This window comes from Manduca sexta, chromosome 27 (genome assembly GCF_014839805.1).
Source record: "Manduca sexta isolate Smith_Timp_Sample1 chromosome 27, JHU_Msex_v1.0, whole genome shotgun sequence".
In the NCBI taxonomy this organism is placed as follows: Eukaryota; Metazoa; Arthropoda; class Insecta; order Lepidoptera; family Sphingidae; genus Manduca; species Manduca sexta.
In genome coordinates, this window is record NC_051141.1 from 17,671,854 (window position 1) to 17,696,878 (window position 25,025).

At 35.8% G+C, this 25,025-nt stretch overlaps 2 protein-coding genes across 14 annotated transcripts in view; one reads left to right on the plus strand and one right to left on the minus strand.

The window, feature by feature from the left end:
* The first annotated feature begins 3 nt into the window (after positions 1 to 3).
* LOC115447440 lies at positions 4 to 1,794 on the plus strand. Its single transcript, XM_030174481.2, has one exon. The coding sequence runs from the start codon at positions 368 to 370 to the stop codon at positions 1,142 to 1,144; it is 777 nt and encodes a 258-aa protein (XP_030030341.1). The 5' UTR covers positions 4 to 367; the 3' UTR covers positions 1,145 to 1,794.
* A 2,133-nt stretch (positions 1,795 to 3,927) lies between these two features.
* The window catches only part of LOC115447449 (transcriptional repressor CTCF), a 37,323-nt gene continuing 16,225 nt past the window's right edge, over positions 3,928 to 25,025 (minus strand). For 8 of the 13 annotated variants that reach the window (XM_030174495.2, XM_037444142.1, XM_030174491.2 and 5 more), the window contains 11 exons: positions 22,310 to 22,486; positions 17,576 to 17,757; positions 17,125 to 17,294; positions 16,475 to 16,611; positions 15,916 to 16,066; positions 15,333 to 15,499; positions 14,889 to 15,025; positions 14,168 to 14,405; positions 11,783 to 12,002; positions 10,821 to 10,957; positions 3,928 to 10,555 (listed from right to left, as the gene is read on the minus strand). In XM_030174495.2, the coding sequence (XP_030030355.1) occupies positions 10,487 to 10,555; positions 10,821 to 10,957; positions 11,783 to 12,002; positions 14,168 to 14,405; positions 14,889 to 15,025; positions 15,333 to 15,499; positions 15,916 to 16,066; positions 16,475 to 16,611; positions 17,125 to 17,294; positions 17,576 to 17,757; positions 22,310 to 22,486 (1,785 nt within the window). In that variant the 3' untranslated portion in view covers positions 3,928 to 10,486. The remainder of the gene's footprint in view (positions 10,556 to 10,820; positions 10,958 to 11,782; positions 12,003 to 14,167; positions 14,406 to 14,888; positions 15,026 to 15,332; positions 15,500 to 15,915; positions 16,067 to 16,474; positions 16,612 to 17,124; positions 17,295 to 17,575; positions 17,758 to 22,309; positions 22,487 to 25,025) is intronic. The other 5 variants (XM_037444144.1, XM_030174498.2, XM_037444145.1 and 2 more) reach the window with 1 other exon arrangement.

The following is a 25,025-nucleotide window of genomic DNA, read 5'->3' on the forward strand; positions in this document are numbered from 1 at the left end:
GTTGAACGTCCACCACTAATAATAAACAATATCAAGGAATAACATTGTTACGACATCAAAAAAAATCTATTTGTCAATTCCAAAATCCAAATTATAATTTTTACTTTTCTAATTCTATTTACTTCCGTGTTAATCTAAATTAAGTTCAGAATAATTTTGAATACATTTTTTCTACTTCAAGAGGATTAAGGGCTTCGCTATCGATCTGGCGCTAATTACTGCGTACGCCATGTTATCTCTATAGTCGGGAAAACCTGCGATGTTTCGTAAACAAAGAATTGGAGACACATAAATTGTATTGCACAAGAATACCTTGGTGCCGTGTAATGTGAATTTCATCGCAGTTACAGTGAGTATTGACGTTACAATGTCGGATTCGGATTCATTTTCATCGCTCATGGCGCTGGTGGAGAGTCACCTATCCAAGACCAGCATCACAGAGACCAAGGTGAACGACATCGACGAAAGGATACACCGCGCGGTGCAGATACCCTCCATGAACGGAATGCAGAGTGGCGCATCTGGCACGCCCATCGCTCGACCGAACCAGAGACTGCCGTTGCCAGACTTCGGCATATCCAGCAGTGAAATCAACGATGTCCTTGCGGGACAGATCTCCAACATGCTCATAGCCAAAGAGAAGAAGAAACAAGAAGAAAAGTACAAGCTAGAGGAGGAGATGAAGAAGTTAAAACTAAACGAGGATGAAGATGAATTGATTGACTTGATGGCGGCTCTGCAGACGCCGTTCGAGAAACCGCCGCCCGTGGAGCCGAGCTTGAGCAGCAGCAGCTCTCTCATGTCTCTACTGGAGGAAAACACCAAAGACTTTGAGTGTTCATCACAAACATCCAAGAAACCATCATTAGAGGAGACACTACCAGAAGTATTGCCATGCAAGACTGACATGTCTTACATATTATTTGAAAATATACCACAAGCTAAAGGCTCAGCATTTGCACTGGTGTTGACGTCCAGATATAGGCGAGTTGCAGAACCATATCTGAGGGAGAAGGTCCCACACAATATCAAAAGGTTTGATTTCAAAACCAAGTCACCATGCGATCTCTATAAAGAGAAATTGAGGAAGCCCACAAAAGGCAACCCCAACTATGTGGACATTATGGATCTTGTTATGGGATGACAGGGAACTAAGAGTCGCACTTCTAAGGGCGGTGGGGGCTCTCGTCACTAGGACAAGTTCCAAACTGGAACTAAATTATATTAAAAAGACTGTATGATTTTCAGCATATTTTTTATAATTAGTTTGATAATTGAACTATGCAACAAACAAAGACATTTTCCTTATTATGTTTTGTAATAGTTTGTTAAATTATGTAGAATTTATAATTTACAAAAAACTGTCCTAACTAATAAACATTATATACAGTATATTGTCTAGAATAATCTTGCAGTGTTTAGTCTTAATGTGATTAGTATCATTTAGCATCAGAAATTAATCAAACTATTGTTTAACTCAGAGAGACAGGTTTAGCATTAATTAGTAAGGGCCTAATTGTAATATTTATGTACTTTATAAAGACTTTCTTTCCCATTTAAAATTAGGGTGACGGTGATTTGTGATGTGATTTATCAACTAATATTGTACTTGCTATACACAGCTTTTTGACATTAATATTTATATTATTATAGGAGTTTGGCTCAATAAATAATTATCATTTTCTTTAAGAGAATTCTTGTAAAATCATAGTATAGGATCATAAAACTTAAGCTACATATAGTAAAGAAAATATGATAAATACAGCTCAGAATAAAAGTCAATGTTAATAATTATTTATTATTTTGGTTGTAAAAACTTTTCTCTTCGTATAACATTCAAAAAATAAGAGGAGATTTAAAGATTTTAAAGATTTTAATTCTATATGATTTCAAAACTATTTTGAGGGCTGATTTTGTAATCTTAGTCAACAAATTTATTCTTGAAATAAATATTTAATAATTATTAATTAGTTTATCTACTGTTAGGTGTTAAAACTGCATTTAAATGTTTTATGTAACCACTTTTATTCTCAGTAGGTTGTATTTGTAGTTTATTATGACTGTTCATGAGTGTACCTTGTAAATACTCTCCTGTCCCCCTGGATACTCAATGTCTCTATACATTTGTATTTAGATTCTTTTATTAATCGTGATTGTTCAAACTAGGTACATCCAGAACAAATAAGTATCAAATAGTGGAACCTCATGTCCCTCCATGTCCACCAAATGAGTTAAGCATAACTAATTATAACTTCAGTTGTAATTTTGTGGAATTAAAACACCTGTTTATAAATCAGAATTTTAAAAAATCTAGATCCATGACCATGATCAAATTAAATTTGAAATTTCAGTAGATATTTAAGGTTTTTATGGTACTCATAGTAATAATATTCGTGTTTCTGGGTGTATGTTGGTAATTTTTGGGTTATACTACTGATCCGTTTCTAAAAGGTATAGATAATAGGTATAGGTTGTAAGGAAGCTGCATACATGATCCCTAGGTGCTATGGGCTGTATTTTAGCCTAGAAACGGACTTTTACGTAGTGATAGAATGCAGGCGCGAATACCAATGGTATGAATGCTACAATCTTGTATGAAGTATTTCATAATATATATTTTGTGATCAAATAAAAAATATATATAATGGTTTATACTATAAATGTAGTAACTTATGTGTATATAATAAAATAAAATACAAAAATGATATCATTTTTATTTCCACTTATTGATTAATAACTTACCTATGTGTTAGTGATATCTAAATGTTTTTAAAATATAAAACTGCCTCAGCGGTGTAGTAGTATTACAATGCTGAGGACTAGGACTGCAATGCTGAGGTTTCGGGTTCGATCACCAGGTCAGGCAGTGATATTAGGTTTTTTATAGTTCTACTTCTAGTATCAGCATGGAGTCTGGAATTTGCGCCCGGTATGGCAATAGGCTCGCCTTCTATTGCATCCTGGGACGGAATATACATGACGGAAAGTGGGTGCGCCAGTTGCGCTTCTGCTTATACCTTCTCGGGCATTGACTGTAAACGAAAAACCTAATTAAAAATCCTATCTCTGGCTTACTTATCGTTATCAAACTCATTTACGCATTATCATAAGAGCCCAATAAGTGAAACCATGTTCCACCCCAAAACAATTATGTAGCTTCTTCTGAGGATATGATGGAGCGACAGTGCTTATTACACTTTCCTCGTGAGAAATAAATAGATACTATGCGATTGTCAGAGATAATGGATCACAAAAGAAAAATTTGGTTTCAGACAGGCTGATTGGTAGCAGCTCCCTTGTGTTAGCCTATGTGACAGTTGTTATATAAGTATAAATTATTCTAATGCCTTACAATATGTTTCCAAACAAATTGCACGCCAATCAACACGTCATCGCCGAGATTGTCCAAGAGGAGTCCATATCTAGTTATAAAAAAGTGTATGCACCGTGCCAAAATCTAAATGCAATTCATATTATATTTATGGAACTTTTAGACCGAAAAGTATGCATGTAACAATGTAAACTAAGCTTTATACTATATTATTTATTTAGGTATGCGAGATAAGTTAAGGACTTAGACACTTCCCTCAGAGAAAGCCTGCAGTCGTCCCTAATGCGCCGAAGAGGGCCACTACGGAGTTTTAGTTGGTATGTCGTGCGGTGTATCTATATATAACCTATGTTAGGGACTCGGCTCGGTTGTCGCCCGAAGGTCATCATTAAATCCGGGCGGCTCAACGTCGGGTCGTAAGGCACGGTGACCCCAACATTACCGCCAGTCGCACCTCAAGAAGGCTGGGCGGTAGTCGAAAGGCACTTCTCCGCGAAAACAAAAAAAACAGACCTGTGTTAGCACCCGGCATTATTCTTTACAGTGTAGAATGTAGGATACTCGATTTTGTATTAAATTTAGTAACAAAACAAAAGTGTATTTGATTTGATTTAATCGACCAATCAAAATACATGACTGACATAACATACATTTAATATCAATAGCAATCAACATGAACAGAACTCGAGGCACTGCTAAATAGTAGATTTGATACATTTTGGGGAAGGTGTTTGATCAAAATTTCTACTAGTTATACCTGAATACGATAATGCATTCCTGGCTGAAGGGTTTCAGGTTTGAGCCTTAATTTTCTTTTATATAGGTATTTTGTTTTGCAAAAATGTTTCTTGGCATATTTTGAAATTTGATTATCTTATAATTTAATATTTAACGATTTGAAAGTTGAAAACGAACGATATTTAAACGGGTCGCATCCTTCGCCAGGTACTTGCAAGTTTCCTAATTTTAATAACATACAGAAAACTAAAGGTAAGAGCTCATTTTTTTATATATAACTGCTAACACCTGGCAAAGGGTTTTCATCTTTCCACACTTTGATAAAAAATAACATTATTAAAATATAAGGCTAGCTTAACACCTGCAATTCTTCAGTCAGGTTTGCATCATGGTATTCAGGTATAACTAGTAAAAGCTTTTAACAATGTTAAACATTACGTAAAACACCTTCCCAAAAATATCCGTCAGCTCTTCAACTAAAACTACCCCCAGAATTATTTTAAATATTTTGTCTAAGTTGAACATAAATTAATATTGTCACAATAGTAGTGAATACGATATGAAAGCCTTATGAAGGATAAATTAAAGAACCACCATAAGGCAGTGGCCCGAGTTTCCGCCACCATTCCCAAAAGAGTTTAGCCATCATTTTAACAGGTTCGGGCGTAAACTGATTCTTATCGCCAACATATATTTCATTATTGACTACTTATAGTCTTACTTATAAACTTTTTTTTGTGTTAAGAGGTTAAGAATTTCTTAAATAGCTTTCAAAAACATCACCAGTTCCTAGTTTAAGTTTAAACCTACTAAGAGGCAAGATGGTTTTGACTTCAGCTGATCGAGTAAATTTGTGTTTTAACTAAGTGTAGCTCTGCGAATTTTTTTATAAGTAAGACTATATATTTAGAAGTTAAATGCTTACATTGAGATATCTTCGTTCAGGAGTGATTACAGTATATTGGCAGAGATAATCCACGAGAGAATAAATAAATCCCAAAGACACTGTCCTATCAAAACAGCGCGCTTACCATATTTTTAGAAGCTATCCTATTAGAAATCTATGATACATATAGACAAAAAGAAAATTCTGTTTCTACAAAACGTTATCTTTATTTTGTAGCTTAATTTTTTTGTATAATGTGTATATTATTTCATTAATTTTATGATGAACATGCCATTATTGATGATTCCATGCATCTCCTGTACACATCATATTAATATTTTGCAATCAACAGTCTTAGATTGACGATTCAATAAGGAATTATTTTAAAAAGTCCTACATTTTGTTTATAAAGCAATTAATAGTAAATCTTCTCATATTCCCGCCCGTAACTGCGCCGTAAATGCATTGGACAAATGCTCAAAGCAGTTTGCTCCGGGGAGGATCTACACCGCAATCATTGGACATTCAGAGACAAGAATGGCGATATAGGAACTGTTATGACATCCTCCATATCACAGCGATGAACATTACGTATCGTCTTGCTTCACATGCAAAAAATATATTTTTAATTTATTAAAGATACAAATTAATATTTAGTCCAGTCTACTTATTTTATATATTATAAAATGCTTTATATATAAGCATGTTAGCGCTGGCAGTTTACGCACGTCCCTTCACATACTCGGTATCCATATACAATGAATTACTATTAACATCCATAATTTAATCATAGATCCTAGCTATAAGAATGGTTGGGACACTAGTGATTCAAGGTGGCCTGATGGCAGCTACTGTACATTATAAGGGCCTTACTAATAAACGCTATATGCGTCTGTCATAGTTACACTATGTTCTCTCTCGCTTCCTCTGACGGTAAATGTCACTCAACATAACAAGACAAAACACTGTATAACTATTATAGGCGTATACATTTTTTTTAAATATTCATACATATACAAGATCATTGTGACATTGCGTTACTAAATGAATCCACACACTCGTCTTCACTTTTGCGGACATTGTGCCAAAAATCATCCTTAACGACGAATATTTTCACCAATAATCCTGGTTTTAGGTTTCTGATTTTAAGACTATTTTGCCATTTAAAAAGAATATGGCGTGTGCGGGAGGGTATTTCTGAATGAAAGTATCGACGTTGCTGCTGCGATGAATTCTTTTACAGTAGTAGTAGTGGCATTCGGGCGCGTAAAATAAAAATGACTTGATAACTATTTATTTTGTTCGAAACTTACACTTTTTTATTTTACATCTACAGCTCAAGAAACTTATTGTAAAGTGTTATTTCCAAGTAGATAGTATGTGGTTTCATTTAATAACGCAATGTCAAAATGACCCTGTATATAGCATGTGTGCCTTCTGCTTTTCCAACTTAATATTGGCAGAATTGTGGTAAAAATTATACGGTCAATCACAACAAATTGGACTTGGACGAATACAACGTTTACTAAGGCTGATTATTTATTGGTGAAAAAATCAATCAACTACGCAAAACCCGACATACACGACCAGACTAATGCTTAAATATGCCCAAACCACAGTCTATTCTCACATGATATATAAAGAATCGATGCCTCAATTTGCCGAAATCAATTATTTAATTTGGTACAGCTTTACCTAAAATATAGGTCTGATAATACGAGTGTCACGTCTACATTCGCTGATACTATCAGCTGTTATTTTTTTTATTTTAATGATTAAGGACCTTATAGGACTTTAGGAAGTTGATGAAACACACTTTTTTGTCAAATTCATAAAATGAAAAATATAGTACTTATATCACATTTCTAGGTTATTTCCTAGTTATTATATTATGATAATATAAGTTTAATAGTTATACTACGACAGCGCTGTTTATTATATGTTGAAAACAAGTTAAGATATGTCCCCCATGCTCCTCATGATGACAAGAACAATCATTATCGGGTAGTGTTTATACAATATTTAAATTTCACTCAAGCAAGCAACATGCTTTAACTTTCAGAATCAAATCCATAATTGGAGTAGTAGGAACATTATGACATCGCATCCCTTCTTTTACTCATTCTAATAATTTTACATATTTATCAATTATGATTAGCGGGGGCACATTTAAACAATACAATGCGCATAATGACTGCAACACGAACCCGAAAAAAAATCAATGTGGATATAACGATACCTGACCACTAGTCTCACCAGTCTGAAGTACAAACATTAAGTCGCAGCGGTAGCCGAATGAGCCGCTTGTGTTGAGTGGCATCTTGAACTTATTTATTCTAACTGGCCTAGATGTGAAGTAGTAAAGAAATAATCTGCTAAGAACTAATTGCCGTCCCATTTATTTGTGGGATTTCAAACGACTTGGTATCAGTTCCTGGAACAATTGACAACATTTCAAAATGTATACGTGCTTAAAACAAAAATACCGTTTCTTAATTTTTCTACTCTGGGTTGAGCCGTATATGTGAAGTCATTTGGTGCTTACGTCGTTTTTGGAATAAAACAAAATTCAAAGTGAAAATCATGAATGAAAATATCTGAGTTTTGAAAAAAGCTAAAATATGGGTCTCATAATTTTAGATCTAGTTTCATAAAATATTTGAGTATGTTGAAAAAATGAAATGTTGTCAATTATTGAGACGGTTTTTTTACCATGATCGCTAATTATTCCGTGACAATATATTTCGAACATTGCAGATCAAGATACCACAATCAACGACTCGTTGGCTGGGTGATACGTTTTGTAATCGAACTACTAATCTTAGCTAGTACAATATTTATAGTAGTACATCTATATTACACATAACCAAATCCGCACAGTATTTGGATGACATTGGTCGATGGTCGGATGTGCGTTTCTGTCATAATTCTAAACAAATAGTTTTCTATATCCAATTGAATCGATATTTACAATATTATTACATTTGGATAAAGGCTGTTTATTAACAGGAAAATTATGAAGTTTGTAACTGAAAATAAGTTGTAACAATAAATCAGAATCATGTAAATCACACTATTTCAGTATATCTCAAACGTCTCTCCACACAATGTGCCTGACAGAGTATGCAATAGGTGTTTATTATGCTTTATATCCAACTAATGTGCTGACTAATCGTGTGGAGTAATGTTACTACTTTCTCTATACAAAAATCCCATCTTATGACTATTATTATTATCATCATACAGCCACTAAAAGACAGTCATATCAGATGGAAAGTTTTGGCTGGTTACAAGTTGGTTAAACATCACCCAACTATCATCAGTCACGGATTCTGGATAATAAATATTAAACAAATATTTGTCCAAAATTTTGATTATACTAACGGAAACATCATATCCAGGCCATAAATGTGGGAGTAATCTGGAGGATTAACATAGCAACCCCATGCAACCGGTGCGCGGTCACTGACTAGTGTAAAAAATGTTCCTTTGATTCTAAGTCGGTCAAACCAAACTTAACCAGGCCGAGAGGTGGTCAGTAAGTATTATAACTACAGTTACATCTAATTAAGAACTATAGTCTAGATATATTACGTTTGTCTTAACACTAACAAATATTAGAGAAAATAATTTACAAAACAATATGGACGAGAACGGAAATTATTTGTGCCTAACTTATGGTGTGGTCTCTCAAACGCAACGACTCAACATATGCGCAGTACATATTATTTAAGTAGATAACTAAAGACAATATGTTACTTCAACACTGTTACTTAAAGTACATAATCACATAAAATGCGTTGTGTGCCGCGAATGAAATCATGTATGCGCGCAAATGGATTGGCGCTTCGACAATAATACAATTTCTGTAAAATAATGAAGAGCCAGATAAAAACGGGTATCTACTATATTTTTATATATTAAACAATATTATTACTAAACCTCACGAGTATACATAAAATTCGATCAAGATTGTCGAAGCGCCAAGATATATACATACCAAATTACTTATCAGAACGGACTAGTATTTAAGACCTGTTCCATCTAATAATTACATGAATATACATAAGCTCATGCCTTTATTCCCGAAGAAGTAGGCAGAGGCGCAACTAGCGCAAACCAGTTCATGTAACTTATTTGAGTCCTATGGTAAGAGTCGAGACTAACGCCATATTAGATTACTTTTATTAATTGTATATGTGTATTAATCAAATTGATATTTTTATTTATTGTACACAGATAGCAATAATTGGAAGTTGTATAATATTTTTTTTAAAAAATGTACAATTCAAGAAAAAAGAAAACAAAATAATTCTTGTCCATATTATTATAAATTTATTTACACATACATAAAGTTATATTTAAGAAAAACAATCAAATGATGATAATTCAACGCAATAAGCAAATCAAACATAACGTCGCCGAGAGAACAACAGCGGCCCAGGTGACGCATTAATGAAATTATCTTATTTTGTTATAAGTTTATATTTTGTACATTGGTTTATTATTAACATGAGTTACATTTATTCAAGGTATAAAATTCTATTTTTCTTATAGATTTTGAATAATTTGTCACTTAGGCCGTTCTTGCGCGCGGTGTAAATAATGAATTTTGGTTTAATTATAACATTGTACAATATACATGATGATAATATAATGCTCTGCGCCGTAAAACGCGGCGAGACGCCACAACACCAATGTACAACATTAAGATCACTTGCCGGTTACCCTCGAACTAATAGTTGCACCAACTATATCTACAGCATGGTCTTTTGAACAGCATGAATGATAAAAATTAAACATATTCCAATGCAATAAATACTTAATTTTCCCAATGCAACTAGTTGGATTATGAAATTGGTGCATTTGCTGATGATAGCTGTTCAGACCTTTTGCTATATTCATAGCTTTGACTGTGAGTATTGCATGCAATCATACCATCATAATCTACTGACGAATCTATCAACTCGAGCAACTCAAAATCAATATTGAAGAAAAGCAAATTCAACTCAAATATTACGCGTATTATTTTAATAACAACACTAACTATAAATATAGCAGTTTTGGATCAGAGCAAACATTTGTTTTGCTGACGGTGTCAAATGATCCTTGCATTTTAATAATCCACTATTGACGAGGGTGAGGAGTTCCATACATGTGGAACAAAACCAACAGCCACTAAACCATATTTTGTTACAGTATACGTCTTCTCAGTACAACTATAATATACTACTGAAAAGAGCGTAAACGAATCTGTCTACATTCAATACATTAAAATAACACGTGCGGTGATCGGGCGGCTTCACGGGCCGACGAATGAGATCTACAGACGAGAGAACGCATCATGCATTGGCATTTAGATGCCAGTTATAATACAATCTTACACAAAGCACGTAACCATTGTTGAAGCAACGTAGACTTGTGAAGAGTCTATTGTACACAAATAGTTCACATGACATCGCCGTGGCGGCGTCGCGAGCCGCGCAGTTGCGGCCGCGGTGCGTGTCCCAGTGCGAGACTTCGCCGAGCGTTTAAACCAGGCGCAGTACCATCTTATCGGTGAAGCTGTCTTCTTCCACTTCTCCTTCCTCTTCCTCCTCCTGGAATATTAATTTAACTTTATAAGTTTATAAATAGGAAAAGGGTTTACAGAGATGCACATATTTTTAATGAGCGCTCGACAGTGACTTCACTGAACCTGGAGTCAAGTGAACTGAAGCCAAGCAAAACATTCTTTGACAGTCGGCACATTTATGTCGATTATAATTTTTAAGATTACTGGAAGTTCCAATTCAAACACAACTTCACTTTCATTATACATTAAATTACTTAATATTGTTGTCCTAATTACATCGAATCACTTACATCAAATCCGAAACACGAGTCCACATCCTTCTCGAGCTTGATGCTGCGCTCGTGCGCTTTCTGCGACGCCTGCTCCTGGAGCACCTTCGCTAACTCCTCTTCCTTGCTCACCTCTTCTTCCTCTTCCTCCTCCTCTTCTGAATGCAGAAAAATCCTTGTGAGAAATGCTATTTACCGACATGTAACATAACACAGAGCACGGACGGGGAACCAACGGCACACGACAAAATAATTCGGGCGTGATAATAATTATATTTGGCATAAACATAAATAGTGAAAAATTATGTTTAATCACATGAAATTTACAATAGTTGGGACCTCAATATAATCAGCAGTAAATTTCCCTGGGTGGAGGTAATATGCACAGAAATATATTTTTCATACAATATGGAAGGTTTACCAATAAAGGTTCGCGATTCCTAGCATTGAGAGCGATATGCACCCCTTGTATTCCTAACTGTAGTGTATTGAAAATAGAACATTATCATGTACTTTGCAAATTAAAGACTTTGTGGGCTTTACAAGAGGACCGCACATTTACAACTCACTCATGACTTCAATAAACACGATAGAAAATATGTACCACAATAAATTAGGCCTAATTGCTGTTAAACGATCTTAGTTCTGATTCCTACTATCATTGCGAAAGTTTGTGAGAAAGCTTGAAAGTTTGTTAGAAGAAACTTGAAACGGATGTAGATGAAACGCGGCATGAACATAGATAATATCCTCGATTAACACATGGGCTACTTTTTACCTCCGAAAATTTGCTTCCATAAAGAAATTAAAATAGTCTGATTCTTTAAATCGATGGCATAATGTGATTGATGTGGATGTGATTTAAGGACTTTTGTGGCGAGAAAACCTTATCACGCGCGCAAAGCAGCGAGAAACACCTAGCTACATATAAATTTCCAAATTTGTTGTCAATGTTCTCTCGAGTTACAGTATGGGGTGGCTACCTTGTTCCTCCTCTTCGTCGTCCTCGTCGAGGAAGTCCGGCGGCATGACGGCCACCTGCTGTTCGGTGCCGTCCTCCAGCTGGATCACCTCGAGCACCACGTACTGCTGGCCGTCGCTGTCAGCCACAGTGACCAGCTCGCCGCGCTTCAGGTGGTTCGCGCCAAGTCCGAGCTTCATCAGGTCGGTATTCTGGTCGCGCTCCATGCGGTAATGTGAGTCCTGTTATAACACGTGTAGTTGATTTTAATGACTCTTTTAAACTATTGGCTAATATTTTTTAATAATTATTCAGGCACGAATATGATTATGAAATATGTAACGAACTTCGTGATTATTCGTCTGTATTTGGTTAGTATTTAAATCAGGGGTAAAAGTGCTTTAGTTTAGTAAATATAACACGTGATTATTTTCAGTATTTTTGTAATATTAACACAACCATTTTCAATAAACGATCCCATTCTTAATATACGAAGCGATGCCGATAACAAACCAAATAAGTAATTTGTATATATGTAATAAAACAAATTATTATAGTTGTTCTATATTCGTGATGGATAGTCAATAGCGATTGGGATAGTTTCATTGAAATTTGTGGGCGGTCCTTTCTATCGCTTGTTTTAACTTGCTAATACAACAATCGCTATTTGCTTTTAGATTATACTGAAGCACAGAGAGTTTCGCTTGGCTTAACATAAACTTAATATTAGCTTTTGTGAATGTTATACATATTTTATTATAACACTAAAACTACCTTGTAAATAGGAATTAGTTAAAGAAATATCAATACTCAGAGTGATGCTATTAGCTTATATGTCTGAAGATTTTTAATTTGCTAGCCTTTAAACTCTTAAAAGTGTTTTCGTACCTCGCATTACCCTACAATACATTACAATTAGTTGTAGATAGATTTGTTACCCATATATAGGCTAGTGTTATGATTACCATCAGCTTAATGACTTGCCCATCTTATTTCATAAGTTCTATTTAAACTTAGCAAATCTTTAACAATGATTGCCTTATAATCATGGCATGGCTTAATTAGAGTATCTTTTAGGTAGAGATCTCAAAAAACAACGTTATATATGCAAGCACTAATATTTTAACAATTGTTCAAATTATAAACAACACAAAAATAAAATATGAAGCTAAACAGTTCGGTGATGCTACCAAGCTTTACATTTATAATTCGCGCAGGCTAAAATCTGCCAAAATTTTGTAAAATAGTGACAATAAAATAACATAGAAAGATGTAATAATCTTATATTGCATATATCTTGCTTGTGTTATGATATATTTTGCATTTATACAGATGGCGACTACCACACAAGGTGTTAAAACGCGCCATACTGGCCCACGAAAGTGTGTCGCGTTCCGGTATTAGCCTGTGTATAAGCGGATTCAAACAGGCCAGCATAAATGTTTTGACTGGTGGGGGTAATCATATCTACTCAGTCGATTTCTCTCTGGACCCCATTTTGCCTATCATCTGGTACAGTGGGCTAAATTTGTCGAACCCAATAAAAAAATATCTAAAGTGTACATTCTGACAGCATAATTAAACCAAAATTATTAAAGCTTACTCAAGGCAACAGTATTACCCAATAAATGTTCACTTTGAAAGAAATTTCTTTAACCTTATCTATGCCATTTACCATCTGATGGGATGTTAGTTTCAAAATGACCAATAACCAGTCCGTTTTCGATACAAATCGCAAATGCATTGATTATAAAAGAGCCAACTCATCAGCCTTATTCTTTCAATGATTAGCAACACTGTGAAAAACATTCGCTTATGCATTTGCAAATGCCACATGATTCATAAAGATTTATAAGAATATGACAATGATTTATTATCATCAATAGAAGCAATAATATAAAGAACTTCAAACTAAGAAGATTGTAATCCGTATGATACTAGCTTATCAGAATAAAATATTTATTTGTAGTGAAGATAATATGTTTTATTAACATTTTGTTTTCAATACACAATAGCCCGTAAACTACTAACATTTCAATAGCGCTAGTTTCTGAATATAACTTTGTATTAAACACAGAAACCACTGAACAGAGCGTGGTGTAACTTGGCCCACACAGACTATATATATTGCGCATGATTAATATATAGGCTACTTTATACACCACAAAACTAATGCCACCTTTATCATTCATTCCATCCCGCCACAGGCTAAGTTTAAACTAGGAAGTTCTGGCAGTAATACATTAAGCAGGAAGTTGTAGATTCGTTTACATAATGGCAATATTTCTATACCTCTATACACATGCAACTTGCTTATGTTCTGCAAACTTCAGTAAGCTTGCTGAGGTACAGAATTCTAGAAGTTGTCTTGCTAAATTGAACCTTATATATTTAAAGTCCAACATACCTTTACCATATCACTGTCCAGGAACTTGATCTTCCTCTCGCGTCCGAGCTTAAGCGCGAGCGCTCTCTCTTGATGTCCCGAGTCGGGGTCGTGCACGGCCAAATGCCGGATCAGGTTACCCTTGTGTGCGAAAGTGCGCTTGCACTCGTGGCACGTGTGAGTCTTCTCCTTCGGCGGCTTTGGCACGTAGTCCGGATTGTGGTACAGGTTCTGGTGGCGCCGGAGCAATTGTTTCTGCCTGGAAGGGCGTATGCTGGCTGTTTAATATCAATCGATTGGTCGCGTTTGTTACATCAGTGTGTGTGGCAGCTTTCGATCAGTACAGTTGTCTCACTTACTATCTTATCTTATCTAATGGACCTATTTTTAAGTTAGACTACAGACATCTATGTAATATTTTTATTAAACATTTATTTAAAAAAATACATCGAGTCGTCATTTATAACTCGCTTTACTGTAGAACGGATTTTGCTATGGAAGTCATTTCTACCCAAACAAAATCTGTGTCGAAAACTCGCAAGGTTTTATTAGTTTGATTTGAGATTCGAACGCACATCATTAACAACTGTAACTTATGTTTGATCAATGACATTGTACTAACTATTTCTCCATTATTATGTAAGCAGACCTCATTGTACATGTATTCTCTAACAATCAACCCAATAAATACCAGAGTCTTTTACAGCTTGATACCATATAGTATTTAGCATATTCGGTTTACCTGAACGACTGGTCACAATGATCACACCCGAACGGCTTCTCGTCGGTATGTTTTAGCATGTGCGACTTGAGGTGACGCAGCGTGGTCGACGCGTACGGGCACAGCTCGCATTTGAAGCATTTCTCGCCCTCGTGCGTCTGTAAATATAGAAAATAAATGAATAACTTAGGCTTCGTAGTAATACATAGTGATGATACAATGTTGAAGTGGTTAAGTTAAAATTTTGCATCAGGATGAATGTGCTTGACTTAGTAAGGATTTCCCATGATTTTACATAAAAAAAATTGCTGTTTCATTACGCAGTAAGCAAGATCTCCAGAGTGTGAATATACACAGACAATGTATTATGAATATAATTCATCATTAATTATTTGGTTTGATGCAGCAAATTATCGGAGTCAAAATCCACACACTAAGATTATGGCGGGAAACTGTTGGTCTCACCTTGTTGTGCACCTTGCACGAATATCTATCCGGGAACGACTTGCCGCACCGCTTGCACTTGAGCGGCTTGTCGGACGTGTGCAGCTTCTGCACGTGGATGCGCAAGTCGGTCTTGCGGCCGCACTTCGCCGGGCAAAGCTCGCACGCGTACACTGGCTTCTTCGATACTGTCATAGATTTACAAAGGTTTTAAAAAAACGTATCAAGGATCTGGATAATGAGCGCAGTTCCTTCTCATGCTGAACTTTGTATTCCAGTTTAAGGTGGTGATACTCTTTACGGGCACTCACTGCAAACAACATCGGGCGTGTTCATGGCACTTCGGTGTTACATCTGCCGCATGCTGTGATATTGGGTGAGCCTATAGCCTTTGGGCACATATTACAGTCCCAGGAATTCCAAGAGTGATTACATTCGGCTGTACATAATATTTGGCCTTGATTGGCTGAAAACATGATGTCCACGGGGTCATTACATATGCGCCAAAGAAGGCTATAACGCGTTTCGGTCAGCCTGGATTGCCTTAGAAAATAAATAAATAAATGTGACGGTTATATTGCAATCCACCGCTTATAGTACATACCATTGTGTATGAGCTTGTGCGCTTTCAGCGAGTTGGACTGCGTGAAACACATGTTGCAGTGTTCGCACTTGTACGGCTTCTCGCCGGTGTGCGTGCGCAGGTGCCGCTTCAGCTTGAACGTGTCCGGCGACGCGTACGTGCAGTGCGGACACTAACAACAAACGACCAAGTGACATAAATATTAATACTTATAGATAGATTGTCAAAAGCTGGCACGTATAAGACATCAACAAACTTCGTATATTATGCAGTTTCTATGAATGAAACAGGCCTTACCCAGGCGGACTCTCATATATGAGAGATCTACCACCAGTAATCACGGTAACCAAAAAAGAGTATTCGTATTGTATCATTGTAGCTTTTGTTTACATAAAATGAAAGCATCAACCTACAGTCCGATTTCTCAAGACAGTATATTATATTTCGTCTCCTTTGCAAAAACATTAATCATTGTTCCATAATGTAACAAAGCCATAGCGAAAACAAAACATTGTGGATTCAAACTTTTTCATTATGTTAGCCAAAAGTTTTATTTTTAATCCCATTATTCTCATCTCACCTGGTACGGCCTCTCGCCGGTGTGGCAACGCACGTGACGTCGCAGCTTCGACAGCTCGACGGACGCGTAGTCGCACTCGGTGCACTTGTGCGGCTTCTCGTGCGTATGCTTGTAGCGCACGTGGCGCACTAGTTCACCTGGAACGTGTGCACGACTCAGCAGGGAGTGAACAGGAATTGAGGGGAGAACAGGACGAGTGCTTTATGGATCCAAATAATTGATGTAGCGCTAATTCATAGAGTTGTTACGTATTACGAAATACATTGCAAGTTGACAGTCAATCCTCATTGTCTATCTTCAACATTTTGTGAATTAATGGTCATTTATCATATCATCATAATAAGAAATTAATTCCTCAGAAGTTAAGACCTCAGCTTTTCTCCTCATCAGGCGTCGGAAGGCATGACATTGAAACGAAAGTTTACGCTTTAAGTTACACCCCATGTATCAATTATACGAAGCGTGTTATTGGGGACATATCTAAGTTCTTACTAATATTATGAATGCGAATATCATTGAAGGTGGCGCAGTGGGTACCACTGAGTATTTTGTTATGAAAACTTCAGGTGTTGTAACATGTTTTTTGTTACAGAACCTGTGACGTATTCATCACAAAGGCAAGTGATTCCTCATCAGAGAAGCATACACACCGGAAGTGGTGAATGGACTGTTGCAGTACTTGCACACGTGCGGTTTGACCCCGTTGTGCATGTTCAAGTGGTTCTGCAGCGAGGCGATGGTCTTGAATCCGCGCTCGCACACATTGCACTTGTGCGGACGGTCCTCCGAGTGGGATTTCATGTGGCGCAGGAGTAGGTAGCTGCAACAAGGTATATTTATATAGTTATCAAGAATTAGTTGTAACAATCTGATGCTACTAGCAATAAAAATAAATCTGGAGGACTTCATATATCCGAAAAGGGGCAAATGAAGTATTCTTATAACTATTACCCTTCCTGGTTTTATTCATGTATTGTTAAAAAAACTTGAGTATCACTTTTTGATTCTCTTACTTTATATATAAGCGTATAGATAATGGTGTGAAATATTGCATTCTATACAGTTATATATTCTTCATTAAAAAAATGTCGGTTAACTGACCGTCTATGGCTGGTGTATGTGCAGAAGTTGCATGGGAAGAGCGGGCGCATCGACTTGAGCCTCTTGTTGCTGACGGAGGGCAGCTTGATCTTGCCCTCCGTATCGTCCTCGTCCTCCTCCTCCTCGGCGGGCGCCTCCTCGTCCTCAAAGTTGTACACGTCGTCATTGCCCTTATCAGCGTCCTGGAGCACACCCAGCGGTTATGTCACTTGTCATAGAATTCATCTACCACGACACAGGCTCAAGTATCCGGTTGTTTATTAGCACACAAATTTCGATAAGAACAGCTGCATATTATATCGGATATTTTTTGGAAAATATTTCTTAATAAAAATAGGTACTCACAGAAAATCAATGTCAATAAACGACCGGATGCTTTGGAAAAGTCTCTCGTAAATGTAAATCTCAACAGCTCATCCCTTATTATCCGCGTTTATAGCTGATGACACGACTATAAACACTACCTATCCTAGGCAACTAACTGCTTCCACTAAGAAAAGAAATGAATTTCGGTTACATCTACCCAACTACTCAAACCAGCATTTTTAATGAGCCTTGAGCAATATACAATATTGAGCAACGATTGCTCAATAAAGAGATTTGTTCGTACGTACATTAAACGCGGTTTGTATAAGTTTGTAAAACAAAGTAGCGCGGATGACGAGGGATCACTAACACTTACGTCCTTATCTTTCTTTATATCTTGCAGATGGAAGATTGCTTCAGCGAGCTCCTGTTTGGGATCCACTCGTCCGTTTCCTTTCCAGTTGTTGTCAGCTATCTTGTCCAACGCGTTCCCGCCCTTCGCAAACTTTCGGGCTCTAACTTACGTATATACGGTAACTAACTCATAGACAAACAAAACTACGGTACAATACAAACTACGAGTCCGGTCGCCTGACAATACGCACGTGTCAATATCATCGCCACGTCAATACTTACTGCATGCTCAAGGGTGGACACAACAGCTAGTATTCAATAAAGGCCTGTATTTCGGATTCGCAAATGCTACATTCGAGAGGAAGTTGCATACAAACAGCCAATATTCCATAACTAAATCCAAAATATATACACATCGAGGGAATGTTCCGACGCAGACAGACGTATTAAAAAAAGAATACACAATCTGGCACTCATCGTATATGTATAAACTCCCATAAAACATTTTTCGCAGTGAACTATTTGAAGAGGTTGAATTTTACATGCCAACGTTTGTGCATGAAGCGGCAAATATTTGACCTGTCTAGGGATCCGGGCGAGCGATGCGATTCAAAACTACAGGAGACACGCGCGCAGTTATTGCATTCCAATTTACCATGGGAAATCTCTTTTTATTTTATTCGTCTGCGCCGTAGCTAAAGTGGTGCGCGGATGTAGTCTAGTCAAAGGAGGGTCCTTATCTCATTTTCGTCGCACAGGGAAACGTCTTCATACAAAGACAGCAATGTTACCAAGTACCTCCTTCAAATGTATCTTTATTATTGTTACGAAAAGCAGACGTTTCAATTACTAACATAAGTTTTATTTTAATAATTTAATTACTTAGGACACATTGTGCAATTAGTAAAATTAACGGTTATGTTATAACATACCTATTGTAGTTTCGTTTAACTTATTACCGATTATGTCATCACTTCGACACCCTCACATTAATTACAATATTATTGCAGATGCACTCACTTGTTAAGAGGAAATTAGAACTAACTGTTTTCTATTCCGATTTAATACCTGACAATTATCATTCATACAAAACGGAGCTTGCTTTTGAGGTATCACTTACAGTTATACGGTACTCTTGCTAATTGAAGTCACACTGTTACAATGGAGTCGTCTCACAGTGCGGCGTCTATTCGCGCGTATATTTCATAAGAAATCTTGTCTATTCATGCACAAACCACTAAAATACCTTTATAGGATTGATAAATTTCAAAAGCGCTCGATGGGTGCATGGAACATAAAGCAATTTGTAAAATATTGGCTCCTCGTTTTACCACGCAATATGGATATTTGAAAACACAAACTTTATTAATTTTGTATTAAAAAATAAAACAGCATTAAGATCACTTTCTGATGTTTGCTGGTAGCAGTCAATTGACAATATGTAAATAATAAAACATTATGCAGATTTGAAAATGCAAATTCATTACAGTACAAATACCACTTTCCTTTTTAATTTTGTAAAATTACAAAAAAACAGTATTTACTGTGGAAATATATTAAAATAGAAACTCTTCTGTTAGTAATCATCTTAATAATAAGACTTAATCTATTTAAATAACATTGACAGTAAAATATATCATCTGAAATTCACCAAAAGACTAAATAAGTATTGAGGAAATTCGTGGAATGTCTAGCAACACAGTTCTCGGATGGAATTATTGATTTCTATTTACTATTAAAATGCAATCATGTCTCAACACCTCTGAACATCTTGTAAAGATTATCTGTTTTCAGAATTTCGTAGCACTTAGACTAGACCAAATGTTTTAGGATCTATTCAACGAATTAGGATTGACTTGACTTATAAGAGGTCCGACAATGAATCAATTAGGAATTGTAGTACTGTTGGCACGAATGGTTCCTGTGCAAATACTTCATTCGATTTTATCTTATGGCTTTGAATATCTCTCCATTGAGCCGTTATTTTGACATGATTTAAATCTAAGAAGAAAAATTTGGTACAAATTAATGTGACTTTGGGTATGATAAATAAAGGAAGTAATAAACTCTCGAGTACAATTGTCAGAACAAAACATAAAGTCCTCACGCCGGTTGTGCGACCGGTATATTTATTTTTAGCTTTCATATTTTATTAATCGGTTTTATTTTTGATAGATTTTTTAAAATATTAGTTGAGGTGTAAGTTTTAATAAAATCTTAGAAATACTATATACATAACTCATACATCGTTGTTTTACCTTTTTTTTATTAATTTGACATAGTTAATAAAGTTACAATGGTATTTTATTAGTTGATAACATTCAGAAACCAATTAGGTTTATGTTAATGCTATCAGAGTTGATATAGTACATGTACGCGTCGTTGTAAAACATCGTTAATAGAAAATACCCAAATGTTGAGAAACTTAAGATATAACATTAATACAAATTACTATTCTACAAAAGCTCAAGTACATTTAAATGTATTTTACATTCATGCTTTGCTCTGTCATGGTAGATCGAATAACCGTCGCGTCGCATGAGCTCAAAATTTGTATACTACCTTATCAATGTCCGGTCTATATAATCTAAAAACTTTCTGATCTTAATGCTGTTTTTTCGGAGCCGCATAATATACGCGAGTGTTTATAGAATTATCACAGAAATATAGACAAATATATAGATACCAGTCGCATTTCCTAAATTATTTCCGTGCGAACACATTGGCTTGTTTTACGATAAAATTCTGTTTTTGCAACGGACGATATAATCTAACTTAGCTACTGTGATGATTGATAAATAACGAATGAGTAGGACTAGAAATACGATACAGATAGGAGTTAAACATATACATGCAGACATGCATCTACAATGTTTTTCATTGAGCATTTCTCGGTTAAATGGTATCTATCAAACATAAAAACATTATAGTTAATTAAATAACATTTCCAAATGAAATATGGTAAGCGAAATACTCTGTTTATTTCCCTTTTTGTACAAAACATTGAGTGAATGTAACCCACACAGTTGAAGATAGTCATAACCATGGTAACTGATAATTATTAATTCTAAGGGTATGTGAAGTCTGCCAATCCGCACTAAGCCAGCGTGGTGGACTAAGGCCTAATCCCTCTCAGTAGTGGAGATTCGTGCCCAGCAGTGGGACTGTATATAATACATGGCTGATATTATTATATGGTTACTTATGTTTCCATTTTGTACATTACTCGTAAGATTGAATCCCTGGTCGCATTAGAAAATGTATATCCAGTTCGACCTTATTTATTTTTAATCTCACACAAATAGTAAGAAATTAATCAACTCAAATTTTTATAAAAATAATAAAAAAAAACAGTAACCCATAGTGACGAGTGCGACTGACGCCATAGTATATATAAAACTAAAACATCTCGGTGACCCACTGTTATTTATTACGTGGAAAAGAATTATTAACTTTTTCATGATTAGTTCACGAGGAACGCAATCGAATGGATGAAACGGACATCCTGACTACGGCACATATAACAGATATAATTAAGAAAACGAATATACTGAATGTGAAAATAAGGCAATTTATTTTCTTTGTCATTAAGACGATATTTCTCAGAAAGAAAACATCATTAGCGATAAAACACCTGGACTCGTGCCGAGTAACAACAGACAAGAATAGAAAACAATAGAATTCAACGAAATATAACTGGAATAAAAACAACATAAAGAAAAAAACATTGAAACTAACGTCCCTTAGGTAGGAGTTTTGCCTTGCGCACTCCTGCCTAGCAATCGGGCTGGTAATTTAACTAGAAAGGCAATCACCTAAATATCGGAGTTAGATAAATTCATCCAAAAAACACTCATTGAATTTGGAAATAATAACATTACGATTTACCTTCTATATTGATGTTAAACGATACAGCCGTTATTTTTTAAAAATAAAATCGATTTCAACACGACGCAGCTAAGTTCAAACGAAAGTTTCGGCTACAACAGTGATTGTTAAATTGAATTCAACTAACTCCTATATCCAATGTTGTTTCCAAGGGCCCTTGACCATCCACCGTGTACTTTTACTGACCTGGTCCATTTTGATATCGAGGTTGACGATCGGCTTACTCTCCTCTTGCACTACCAGCACATAGCTGACCTCGCCGACGGCTGACTCCGAAGGCACCAGCGTCATCGTTTGGAACGCCTCACTGGTAGGGTCCACTAGCATGTTAGGGTCCTCGTCCATCGCCTGTTGAAACAATGTCTATTTCAAAGGTAGCCACCACTGTACACAACCAATGGAAATGTTTCACGTTCGTACATATCAAATTATTTGAATATATCTTTCGTGTCGTCAGTATTAATTATGCTGAATGCACTTTCGAAGAGAGACAGTAACGTGAGACAGCCAAGGAATCAATTTGCGTACCGTTTGAACTTTGATTCCACAACTCACATCTTATTATTGTCATCGTTATTGAATCTAAAACATTAGTGTTTAGCTTGATGTTTGATTTTTTTTATGATACCTTACGTGGTGATTTTCCATTGACTTACCAGTCGTTTAAGGCAGCCAGTAAAAAAACAAATTAAATCACTAACACCCACCAATAATATCGACATGATCAGTGGTGTCAGATTTCTGCTCTGTAATACTCTCAAACTGAGTGGAGTATCCCCAAAAAGTAGGCTATTTGAGAAAAATCTCGCCCAAAAATAAATTGAATACGTGACTAAAAACTCTGTTGTTTCTTCTAAAGAGAACATTTAACACAATATTACCATGCATTTCTGCTGTAGATCAGTTAATTTCTTACATACAAAAGTGCTTCCAATTTCTTCCAAATTTACAATGTTAAATCCCCCAAATTTGGCAACCCCAATCTGGCAACTGTGGACATGATATACATAAATAATAAAAATCAAAAAGCAGTTACACATCTCTCTGACTGCGGATAAGCAGGCAGGATAATGTAGAATGGCATATCTGGAACTAAGCACGCCATGTGGAAAGTCAATCTGTTAACACAATTAACTACAAAGCCGGCGCATTCCACGTTTGAATTTCTTTAAGAATTTCGAATTATTTTGCCCATTTAAAATAAACAATCATTTATATTTAGTCCATTGAAAAGTTACATTTGGGGTTGCGTTTTTTAGAGGACGCAATTTTATTTTTTTGAAGTGTAGGGGGGGTCAGTCTAAAGCTAAAACCAAGTTTGTGGGGTCGCCACCCTTGTCCCACGGCCGCCATCTTGAAAATAGGGGTTGAAATGGTTTTTACGATGTATCTCTTAAACTATTTATCTGCCAAAAAAAATGTATAAACATTTTTGTTGCAAATTAAATTCTCTACAACTTTGGTTTAGTAACTTTTGTCGTAGAACTATAAATAAAAAGTTATAAGAGAAAATGTTAAGAAATTCAATGTTAAGCAATGTTCATTGCAACGTCATCAGAACGTGTGTTTATAAGGTTCATAATACTTTTTTGTACTCATTAATACCCAAATACCCAAGGGACCATTAGGGAACAAAAGAACATCTGCCTGCTATTATTATTATTATTTCTAACCTCTCTTATTGTAAAAATAGCTGATAATATTGTGTTGAAGCTGTCGTTCAACTTATATCTTTTAGTTGTGCTACATATTTCTGTATGTGCGGATGTATTTTATTCTGTTTTTAATTCTGCAGACGATTTCGAATGATTTTAGACACGATTTTAACTTTAGTGAAATCTACTTTTTTTTATTAGCATTTTGACTTTTAAAAGTCAAAATACTAATGAAAAACTTACTTACGACAACTTCAACACAATATTATCAGCTATTCTTACAATAAGAGAGGTTAGAAATAATAATAATAATAGCAGGCAGATGTTCTTTTGTTCCCTAATGGTCCCTTGGGATTTTGGGTATTCATGAGTACAAAAAAAAGTATTATGAACCTTATAAACATACGTTCTGATGACGTTGCAATGAACATTGCTTAACATTGAATTTCTTAACATTTTCGCTTATAACTTTTTTACTTATAGTTCTACGACAAAAGTTACTAAACCAAAGTTGTAGAGAATTTAATTTGCAACAAAAAATGTTTATACATTTTTTTTGTCAGATAAATAGTTTAAGAGATTCATCGTAAAAACCATTTCAACCACTATTTTCAAGATGGCGGCCGTGGGACAAGGGTGGCGACCCCACAAACTTGGTTTTAGCTTTAGACTGACCCGCCCTACACTTCAAAAAAATAAAATTGCGTCCTCTAAAAAACGCAAGGTAAGGCCTAAAAAATGTAACATTTCAATGGACTAATTGTATTAAATGTTGAATGGTGCAGATTCTATTGGGTCGAACTAATTACATAGTCGAAATTATAATTAGCGTTGGCTGGTAGCGGCCAGTTTGTTTCCAAGTCAACCCTTTCTACTCAAACTGTTTGTAATTTGAATTGCGTGCGATTTTTCGCAAAAAATTAATTAAACCCAACCGAACGTGGCAGTAGCTTTGCTATACAGCGCGCGGCCGACCTTTCGAGCTGAAACTGTTGTAGTTGTGCCAAACAATGGGCGCTGGTGGTGTTGACCAGCAGTTTCCGGGTCCACGTTACAGTGAACGTTCGGTCGCACTCACAACACGCTTGTTTGACAAGTTGAGTAACAATGTTAATTAGAACTTTTGTGCAAAATGCGTTTCGTTTGGAAATTAAATTTTTAACAAAACGTTGAAAGCTTTTAAATACTCATATTTCTGTACCATTTTTTCTAGCTTTACTCCAACATACACTAATTAATCGTATGTT

Coding starts and splice junctions, on each gene's coding strand:
- LOC115447440 (XM_030174481.2), top strand. CDS start 368: ATGTCGGATTCGGATTCATTTTCATCGCTCATGGCGCTGGTGGAGAGT.